At 45.5% G+C, this 10,966-nt stretch overlaps 1 protein-coding gene across 7 annotated transcripts in view; it reads left to right on the forward strand.

Annotated features, from left to right (window-relative positions):
- Positions 1-10,751, forward strand: part of LOC148651766 (CMP-N-acetylneuraminate-beta-1,4-galactoside alpha-2,3-sialyltransferase-like) — a 91,953-nt gene extending 81,202 nt beyond the window's left edge. For all 7 annotated transcript variants that reach the window (XM_088597874.1, XM_088597876.1, XM_088597875.1 and 4 more), the window contains 2 exons: positions 2,402-2,548; positions 7,233-10,751. In XM_088597874.1, coding sequence (XP_088454000.1) covers positions 2,402-2,548; positions 7,233-7,322 — 237 coding nt within the window. In that variant the 3' untranslated portion in view covers positions 7,323-10,751. The remainder of the gene's footprint in view (positions 1-2,401; positions 2,549-7,232) is intronic.
- The last annotated feature ends 215 nt before the right edge of the window (positions 10,752-10,966 follow it).

A 10,966-nucleotide genomic window follows, 5' to 3' on the forward strand; every position in this document is an offset into this window, starting at 1 on the left:
GACATTAGTTCCTGTGCATTTCCAAAAAAGGATCGGTCTCAGCGTCGCAAAACACACGGTATTTTATTTTGCCCCTTTTCAGGTACAGTATCTTGTCTGCACTCGTAAGACCTCTTGGACCAAGAAGGGTGAAAGGAAATGGTTTCAGGAGGATTTTCTTGATTGCAAGGACGAGGATACAGTGTCCCTCACTATTCCCCTCCAGAGCTATTTGCTGTGTCTGGGTGTAGCATGTGGACCCGGCTGCCCCCGGTCTGTTGTGTTTATCAGTCCCTGCCTTTTGGAGCACAGAGCAGATCGTCTGCAATGAAATAAATCCAGAAAACTAGTCTAGGGGGGCTATGGTTTGAAAGTCCATTTAATGGCATGTAAAAAAGGAGGTGTGTGTGACAAGGTTCAGATAGCTCCGGCGACGCAGGGAGTACGGTACCCCAGATGCAAGGTCCATTAGCGTTGTTTGCAAGCAAGTGGGACCTAATAAATAGAGGGTGGACAGCTTTATTTCAAATCACAGGAAATTAAAATTTAACAAATGGGGGGAAATTTAGGAGGTTTTCCTGGGAGGGAAAACTTAAAATTTAAATCTGGTTGAGCATTGCGTTTTTGAAGCCAATTACGAGTGTCTTTTTACGAGTTCTTCCATCATAAACCAATTTTGAAATGAGAGGTTCACTTCTTCAGCGCCATCGTAACTCTGTGCGTTTGGCCCGGGTTTCGTGGAGCGGAAGCCGGTAAGGGGGAAAGAGGTAATTTTCCTGCTCAGACACGGGCCATCAGGCCACCTCGAGCTGAACCCTGAACATGTGCTGAGCACGTGGCCGGATAGCCAGGCTCCCCACGCCGAGTCTGAGCCCTGGGGCACCATGAGGCTGGGAACAGCTCCATAAGGTACTGATCATGGCAGACAGTCTGACACATCCTCCGCTTTGATAGCTTAATACCCACCTGACAGAACAGGGCACCAAGCCTCTATTTTAATGATGATTAGGAGGCAGATTGACCTGGTGTACAGAGCTCTGGGCTACAAAACTCAGTGATCTCATAGAATAGAATTAGATCCCCTGTTTAACATTCTGGGAGGTGGCCTGAGGAGCTGGAATGTCTCTCGTGTCCAGGGACTGAGTGCCGTGAAAGTGGGGCGGTAGGTTTGAGGAAGCCGTTGATCTTGAGTTTTCTGGAGCTTATCCCAGACGTGTTCGCGTTGAAGTGGAGAAAGTGTTGAGCACTTCTTTTGTCTTTGGCGTGGAACCTCTTGATCCTTACAAGAGTTGGGACTAGCAAAATGTTAGATTGCGGCTTCGTTTGGGTTTGCCTTACCAGTGGGATGTGGCAGTGATAGTGCAGCTGCAGGCGAAGCTGTGAGGGTGGCCCAGTGTGAAGTATTAAGGCACCTGTGCCCAGGTTCTTCCTTTGTGGTGCAACAGAAGCACCTTCATAGGGGAACACTTTCGTGCTGTCCTCTCTCGGGGAGAAGGCGGTATCACCTCATCAAGATACTCTTCCTTGTGCTTTGTGAAATCTAAACGCATGTTTTCCTGTTGCATCCTGGCACTTTTGTGCTAAAGCGAACAAGATCCTGCTGTAACAGCAGCGAATGCCGGGCTTGACGCCGCTGGCTGGGCCGCCCGGGCCCGGTCCCGGTCCCTCCTGCTTCCTGCTGCTGTCGCTGCAGCCCCTCCGGCGAAGGCGCTGGCCTTGCCTGTCCCGCCCGCCCGCGCGAGGGCCGCGGTTGCCGTGGAGACTGGGACCCGAGGACCCGGCAGTCAGCGTGGCACACCGCGGCCTTATCAGCCCCTCGCCAGGCTCCGGGGACGAGGATTAATTCCGTCGCTCGGGGTGGCACGCTGATAAGCTCTTGCGCGGCCATTAACCTCAGGGCTGCCGCCTGTCACTCACTGCTGAAGGGAGCCAAATGAAACACAAAGACCGCTCGGTTCTTCACTGCCGGGGATGTAAAAAAAAAAGTCCAGCTACAGGGTCGTTTTTCATGCACACACTCCTGTGCAGAGTCTCAGATCTGTGTGGTTCTTGTGAATTGGCAGATCTCTTTTGTGTGTTTGCATATGTGAGGAAGGGAATACAATATGCCCATACACTATATACACTACAATGCCATACACAATATATGGTACAATGGCCCAGTGTTACGCAGTTTTAATTTGTAGTTGGCCTCTTTTTGTAGGGCGGTACAGATGTTTTCACACCCTTCTTTGAATACCTTAACATTTTAAAAGCTAAATCCTGAATTAAATCCTTGGGATAAAAAAAAAAATTCCAGTTTCCGCCTGTAATTCAGGCAAGGCTGTCCTGGTCATCAGCCGTAGGGTCCTGGTGTTACGCTCGGTGCTCTGAGGCTCTGTGCTGCTGCGTGTACCTTACATTTGTATCCTGTCTTTTACAGAATATTCCAACACTAGGAACGGTTGCTATAACAATGGCTCTCCATAACTGCGATGAGGTAGCTGTGGCCGGATTTGGATACGACATGAACAGCCCCCATGCTCCTCTACACTACTACGAGACTGTGAAGATGTCTGCTATTAAAGAGGTACGAGCTCAAAGGTTACGTGTTGTCTGCCGTGTGTTTCAGCGCAGTTCCTTCTTGTGCTCGTGCACTCCATAAAACACTCCTTCTGTCCTTTCCTAGAGAATTCAGATGTGCAAACAGAGATTCACAGCAAGTACAGTTTGACAAACATCACTCCTTAGCAGGGTGCGCTGCTGTAACGGAGCCCTCGGTTGACCATGTGTAGTACAAGTGCCCAGCCTCTTCTGGGCTACAGGGAGCTGCTATCAGCCAGTTATCTGAGGAACAGTCGGTGGCGTTTCGTCATTCATGTCCTCCTCCCCCCAGGCTTCAGCCTGAGCCAGTCATTCAGCAGCAGCGGTGCTTGATGGCTGAGGAGCTCACACACTGTTGCCCCGGTTTAATGATGTTTTCTTAAGACTCGCGAGTCCTGATGGATTAAAATAACACTGCTCCGCAGCTCAAATGGTGTCTACAGCACCTAATCCCAGTGCTGAAGGACAGGCTAATCGAGGCATGGGTTTTGGGTTACTTTTCAACTTCACGCTGTGAGAGGCTCCTTTAAAAAGCTCTCAGGCCAGGCTTTTCTTTACAAAGTGTGCTGCGAGGGCTGTCGCTACTCTGTTCACTGTTGCCGAGGTGGTTATACCCATCACTATCCCCCCCCGCTCACTGTTAAAAGGATGCACCAGTGTCTGCAGGCAGTGTGGCAGCGAGTGTGTTGTTCATTAAAGGGATTTGTACTTGGCTGTAGGGCTTACATGTAACTAACATAAAAAAGGCTGTGTTGACAATAGCAAAATAAAAACATTCAGAAGGTTTTAAATGGCAGGTCTTTTTCTGCGCTGCAGGTTGTCCATTGTAGTATAATCCTGACAAAGCCATTGTATGTAGCCGCTCCTCAGGGGGGAGAACAGGAGTATGATGTACTAAACAATAGAAGATTTTACCCAGGATGTCAGCTTTGATAGTTCTGCTTTTCATGCGTCTTGAGGGAATCTTGGGATTTCCTTAAGCACAAAAACCTCAGATGGAGAACCCCTAAAGCAGAAGAATGGACCCCTGTTTCATCTTGCACGGCTGCAGGAGCACTACAGCTTCCTGTGGTGGCTGGAGTTCCTTGGAAGAAGGTTCTCTCCGAATTCGGAATCGGAACTGGTGGAGGTGGCTCAGGCAGCAGGTTCTGAGTTCCTCTGGAGCGAGTCTTCTCTTCTTTTTCCGATCATTGCTCGTGGCTGCTTCCCTTGTTTTCTACAGTCTTTCTTGAAATAACAGAATTTATTATTCGGTTTTCTTTTCTGCTGTGTTCGGAGAGGGTAGTGAGTGACATTCCTTTCCTCTGTTTGATATTTGTGTCTTTTTTTTCCGCCGTTCCAGTTCTCTCTCCAGGAGTTAACTCCAAAAAACGAAAGACTGAACATTGTCAAGGCTGCAGCTCAGCAGGGGGGTTTATCAGTGTTGCGCAGGCTGAGGAGAATGGTAGATCACCTGCGGTCTTTACTGCGTTTAGCTTTTGTCGTTTTTTTGAGACCTTTCGTTTCACTGTCATTAACCTTGCCACAAAATAGCCCATGCCAAAAAAACAGCTGAGTCATATGTGATGTATGATATTATCTTCTCTCTGAACGCAAATGGTTATGCGTTATCTTGGGTTTGTCTTGGTGGAGAGTATTCTAGTGGCCCAGCAGTATTGTTTCGCCAATGGAGATGCTATCCAGTCTTTCAAGGCCTCGGCATCCTAGCTCTTCACAGCCACATGCCTCTCTTGGGTTTCCGTCCGGCTCCTTCTCGACGGGGGTGAATTATTGAGAGCGCAGTAATTGTTTCTGTGTGACCCCGCAGCAGGAATTTCTGGGTGATTAAACCAGGGTTGGATTTTTTTTGGGGGGGGGGATGGAAGTGTAATTGATTCTCAGTGTTGAATGTCATGTTCAGGACAGCAGGAAATGTCTCCCGTCTCTCTTTCCTTGCATGAACTCTCTGCTAATTAGAAAGGCTCGACTGCATGTCTTTTAACTGCTGGAGACGGTCTTCATACAGGAAGGGTGGACAGATCCTGTTTTTTATCTGTGGTTCTTCTGACCAGATAAATGGACGTCATTGCCCAGAGGACACATGGACCGGCACAAATGGAAGACACGCGGTTAACAATGTCTTGAGGCCGTGTTAAAACATAGGAGTGCTAAAACTTACGTTTTATAACATTTGTAATGTCAAGATTTATTTTTATCTTTGGAGATGCTGTCAGACCACCTGTGAAGGAAGGTTTTACCACCAAGACTGTTTTGTGCTTCCGGAATCTGTACAGTTTGACATGGGGGGAAAAAAATAGGTTTAAGGTTCAGCCAACTCCTGAATTGTTAAAAACTACAGAACCCTTTGTGATAAAGGCCGCCATGACCTGGGCTAAAAATGTCAGAGATCAAAGACTGAAGCGCTGTCGTGCTGCATCATGCCTTACTTTTTAAATTGATTTTCCATAGAGGAAGGTTATTTTACATTTTTCATCTTTTAAAGACTGTGAGGTGCGCCGCTCCTATTATCACTGTAGCACAAGTTCAGTATGGTTATTCACCGCTCCAAAGTTGTTTGGCGCTTCATCGGAAGACCGAGAAAGGCACGCATCAAGCGGAGAAGAGGCAAGACTGAACAGGGGAGCCTCCGGTCTGTTGATTTAAAAGGCCAGGCATTTCAGCACTGATTCACACAGCGCACAGTGTGGTTTGCAGGGGCAGGACCTAACCGCGGCGCAGGAGTCCCTGCCTTGGGGGTGATGGGAGCCCTCCTCCGAGCAGGACAGGCGGAGCGAGGGGCCGAGACCGGCCGAAGCCCACACACGCGGAGCAGGAGGGGGGAGATAATTAAACGAGCACCGAAACCTGCGGACAGACAGACGAGTCCCAGCTGAGTGTGATTTGCTATGTTAGCGTCAAGGAAATTAACATTTCTGCCGCCCTCCCTCCCTCTGGTAACCTCTCCCCCCACCCGCCACGTCAGGCAGAGTAGGAAGAGAGCTCAAAAGGTTGCTCCTTCATTCCTGGAAGGAATTTTTACAAATCAACCCAGAAAGCAGACGCCTTGCGCACGTTTTTCATCATCATTCAGCTTCTCCTTGCGCAAAGGCATTTCCTTGCTCTCCCCGTCTTAGCATTTACACTTGCGCTCTCTTAACATAGCTCAGGAGAGTCCTGTTTCAGGCCTGGCTGGTGTGTCATGACCCAGCTGCCCGCTGGAAGCCTGTTTCAGTGTCACAGCGTGTTAAAAAGCAAAGAAGCATCCCCTGCTGACAGATCTCCTGCAGGCTGGTGCTCAAGGCCTCAGCGCTGAGATTGAGTGATTTCTCAGCAGCTGTGACACACGGAGGAGGCTCGTTCCTCACACGCCCGTGAAATCAGCGTGACAGAGCTGGCCCAGAAATTAACCTGGAACAGCTCCACTGGGACTTAAGTTTCAAAAGAAAAAAATTAATTTAGCAACCAAATGCTCCTGAAGTGCTTTAGGGTGACATAGTTTAAATCATACACATTTCCTTATTTTGCTGCTGTATTACAAGTCCTTGGAAGCTTGTGAGCAGTTTGTCACTTAGACTTTTTTACTGGACATCTTTATTAGTTCTTTATTATTCTTTCGGTTTCTTTGCGTAATTAATTTCTCCTTACAACCTCACAGTGATCTTAGTTCTTTTCCCACATGAATTTGTTACCGTCTAGAAATGGTGAACTGTACGGTAAAAAAAAAAACTCCCTGTACTGGTCTGAGCTTCGGTTCATATTGTCAACTTGTATGACAGACGTTGGACACGATTGAGCAAAACCCGTCGTAAGGCAGGCAGATTTCTTACCAGATGAGGTGCAGGCAGAAGAACACACTATGCCCAGCTCAGTGTCCAGCAGTGTGTCCTGTCTGCAGTCTGTCCTTCAGCAACAGCATCTTGAAAAGCAGTTGCAAGCCGCTCATGATAGATGAAGCTCACAGGCGTATGTAGTAATGTTATGGAATCTAAACCAAGCTTAGCTCATGGAACCCTTCAGCACCATGCAGACAACATGAAGCCTTTGAATTCCAAAGGTACTATTCCAATAGGACAGACTGTCGTGTTTTTGTGGTTTCAGGCATTTGTCTGTGGCACAACAGCCGGTGAAAATTCATCCTTGGGTCTTTTGAATTATTTTTTTAAACCTGTCTCTATTCCTTTGAATTGACTCAGTCACAAAAGTTTTCCCTACTCTGCGACTGAGCACAGTGTTCCCTGTATCATTGTCAGGTAATCCTGCTTTATTCCATATCCTCTGCTTTCACTGTGGTGTTCTATAAACCCTTGAGTTACCAGCAGGGGCTTTGTTTGAATGGCTCAATGGTCTCTGCAGTGGTTTGTTGACTCTAGGGTGATCCCTTAATGCGGGTTTTGTCTCTTACTGTCACTGCCACTAGGAAGATCTGGAATTATGTGATCAAAGGAGCACTAGCAACATGTTCAGCATGAAACGTAGATAATGTGCGATGTTGTTTACATCAATAAGCGTCGCATAAAAGAATATCTCTGCACGCATTTGTTGCTTGACCTGTTTTTATTCCCCAGGGTTTAGTGGGTCACATACAATGGCTTATGGTGCTTGTGTGCTGCTGCTGCACAGGTCTTCCCACCAACTGAACTTCATTCTTTTAATTCTCCTCTTTTTTTTTTCTTTTTATTCTCTAAACACAGTCCTGGACACACAACATTTCAAAGGAGAAGGAGTTTCTCCGCAAGCTGGTGAAGGCGAAGGTCATCACAGACATGACGAATGGGATCTGAAGCCCCCGCTGGAAGCCCTGTTCCCGTCGGACTCCGGCGTTTAGGGGGCGTGCTGGGAGACGGAGAGAGACCGGACGGCAGAGTGTGGCTGTGATCGAGGTCCTGTGAGCTCTGAAGCAGTGCACAGCCCTCTCTTCTCTTCCTCACCGCCCCGGGGGATAGAAGGTCACCCTGTTTGAACTGGCATGTGCCTTTAAGACAGAAAAGGCCGTTTTGGAGGATGTGATTTACACTACAGAATTCCTCCCGTAAAACATTCTTTCTTTTTGAACTATTAGAGCGGAATTGGGGGATATCCAGCGACAAAAAAAAAAAAGAATAACAGAAAAGCTGAGTCTAAAAAAACTTATAAAACTAATATAAATAAGAAGACTGGAAGATACTGGTTTTTGTGCCAAATGTACCTCTGGAGGAGGTGCCCTCCACTTTTTGCTTGAATGTATTCACAGAGTCAACATCAAAGATTTACCGTGCGTTTTTAATGGTCCGCACCACCCATTCACAACTGCTTGTACAGGAATCTCTCCGTCCGGATGTCAGTGGGCATATCCAGGTCATGCCTGTCGACAAGGGCAAGGTGCAGCTTTTAATTTTGGAATTGCTCCCCATCACCTCTTCCTCTTTTGAGTTTTTATGGTTGTGACGTTGAGGTGTCTGCCGTTTCTTTTCTCTCCGCAGAAAACAAGGGCAGGTCTTTTATTTATTCTGGGTTTTTTTTTTTTTCCAACGGCCAGGGGAGCACAGTTTGAGTTTGAGTCTTGAGCCGGCGCGCCGGTCTCGGTGACAAGACGCGGCCAGTGTACCGTACGTCAGCGCCCGTCTATTGTGCTTCCTGAGAACACACCCGACTCAGGTTCCAGAATGGTTCCATTCTGAAGGCTGATATTCAGTCTGGTAGCTTTTACTGCTTCTCAGTGTTACTGTCGTTCAGCTGCGGTTTCGTTTGATTTTGTCCTGCACTGCGTCTCTTTCAGTGTTGAACACGGGGGACGGGGGAAAAATATTTATTTTGAAAAAGACTGACCGAGTGGACCTTCAGCAGTCAGAGCACCAATGTTAGTGGCAATGTGTTCTTTAAAAGACAAAAAGACGCGTGTTGTGGGAAAGCCGAGCTGCATGGGTGCTCGCTTCTGTTTCTGCCCAGCAAGGTTTCTGGAGAAGCAACCCGTCTGCAGCAACTTAGAGCTGTACGGCCTGGGCCAATGTTTTTTGGAAACAGACCTGTGTCCCCTCCGGAGGCCACCCTGGGCTTCTCTCAGATGGTGCAGAAGACCGTGCCAGCGTGACAGCAGATCCCTGTAAAAGTGTTTTCTTACCAATGCAGTATAATGTATAAAATGTATTATTAGTTGACCAATCGAGAAGTAAAGGTTTGGATATGGTTTGATTACCAATGAGGTGCCACTGTTGATAAAAACAGATCAAGAGTATATATTCCTCCTTTCTTTTGCCTATGCAGTTAATGCATAAATTACCTGAAGTTTCTAGTAGAATTATGTTTTTTTTCCAATCCCAATTATATAAACACTGACTCCACTGACAAGTGTAACTGGATTATAGTATTCTCTGTATGAAGGAATTTGGAAAAAAAGAGACTGACTATTCCAGAAACCTCATGTTTTTAATTTTCAATTGTATTCGCAACTATGTTCAGTGTTCACGTTACATACGGTTAACATTTTCCAGACACAAGTGAAAATTATGATTATGTTAATCAAGTTTTTCCTTTTTTAACTGTTAAAAGAGCACAAGACAACCCTTCAGATCTTGAGGCTTTTTTTGCTAGAGATGATCGTAGCAGATGGTGCTAGATGTTGACAGCGTTAAACTGAGATCTGGAAAGATTTACTGTGTATTAGTAGAGAGTTATACTGAATGACTGTATATTAGTAGAGTTATTTTTAATTCATTTGCTAGTGTTTCTCTTATTTTTGCTGCGTTAGATGTCAAACCTTCTGGCTTGATGTTGGGCAAGCAAATTCCCAGAGAGCACTTTCACAATAGGATAAGCCTGTAAACTTCAGAAAGTTTAGGAAGCGAACATTATTTACAGGTACTATATAGTTCCAGTTTGCTGCTGATTGGTGGTACACTATACAGTATATATATTTTATTCTGTTGTGTATTATTTTCACATATTTGTTGGTCGCTGTAAAGATTGTTCAGCCTGAAGTCAAAGACAAATAAACCATGTGGCATCTTTTCCCTTGTTGTTTATGTTTTGAAGTGTACCTCACTCTCTCTAACTCCAGCTGCTGCACAATCCACTCTGACCTCCCTCCATGAACTAGCCACCTCTTGCCTGTGTTGTGTAAAGTACTGTACAGTGAAGAGCCTTGTCAGCCAGCACTGAGACATCCCAAAACATTCTGCTTTCAATGTCTGGACCCTAGGAGGCCCAGTGGCCTTAAGAAATATGCAAACCTTTGTCATGTTTGGCTAGTACAGTATTGTATTGTAATCCTCAGTTTAACAGACTTTACTTTACAGGACTTCAGATTTAACTGTCAAATTTTACTGAAGAATAATATTGTCTGTAAAATCCTAAATATCTAGCTTTACCTGCAATAACGGGGAAATGCACAAACAATGAATGAAACAAGGTAAAAATAGTACATAATGTAGGTTTAAAATTATCGGGGTGCCTGGGTGGGGCAGGTCAGTGCTTATGATGGGTGTTTTGTGTTCTGTATGTTTTAGCAGATTTCATGCAGTATATTTAGGACACACGATATAAAGAGCATTTGAGCTTCTGCATTTGTGATAAAAAAGGCACAGGAACAGTTTTCTTTCAGTGTGCTGAATGCAATTGTTCAATAAATAAGTAGAAAGATTCAGGAAGTATTTTTTCATATAGTAGTGTGTTTTGGAGCTCACATAATGTAATTTGTTTGAATGAATGATTTAATGGACATTCTGCACTTATTGACACCCCTTCACCACTAATAGTCTGTTAAACAGAGTATTTACTGAATGGAGTTCATTTTCCAAATATTCTTTTGGTATTGTTTTGCGTTGCATACAGGATCCCTGTTGTAGTATAAGGTTACTATGCCAAAGGATCTCTTGAGAGTTTTGCAAAAAAGATCTGGGCACCTCCTCACACTGTTCGCTCCATATAAGCTATGGCATATCAAGGGGGAAATGTTTCACACATTCTGAGGTTGCAGTTGTCCCGTTTTTGTTTGGTGTGTTCCAAAAATGAAAACAAAATGTTTACGACCATTTGTCCAGCATAAACAAACGCCCAGTGAATCTAAGCTGAGTCACTGTTGTGCAGTAAATGTTTGCTGAGATGTTTGTGCATCAGTGAAACATTGTAAAGGTCAGAGAGAGGGAGAGGGGAGGAATACTCTGGCCTTTCTCTTCTGCCAGCCAATTTTGTCTTATCAATAAAAAGAATCTTGCCTGTGAGGTCTTCCATTTTCATACTGTACACTCATTTTTGTGTTGTATGTATTTTAGATGTGACAGTGCTGGGGAAAGTTACCTTTTAAGATGCACTCCATTACAGTTCCAGTAAGCACCAGTCAGAGGTCATTTAGTTTCTTGAATGCCAGTTTGTAATTATCAGAGCTGAATATTATGAGCTGACCTCCTGCTCTTTAATTGCTCTTATAGTAGTGGGTGTGTGTTCTTTTTAA

The sequence above is a fragment of the Lepisosteus platostomus genome, chromosome 11, assembly GCF_059453375.1.
Source record: "Lepisosteus platostomus isolate fLepPlt1 chromosome 11, fLepPlt1.hap1, whole genome shotgun sequence".
In the NCBI taxonomy this organism is placed as follows: Eukaryota; Metazoa; Chordata; class Actinopteri; order Semionotiformes; family Lepisosteidae; genus Lepisosteus; species Lepisosteus platostomus.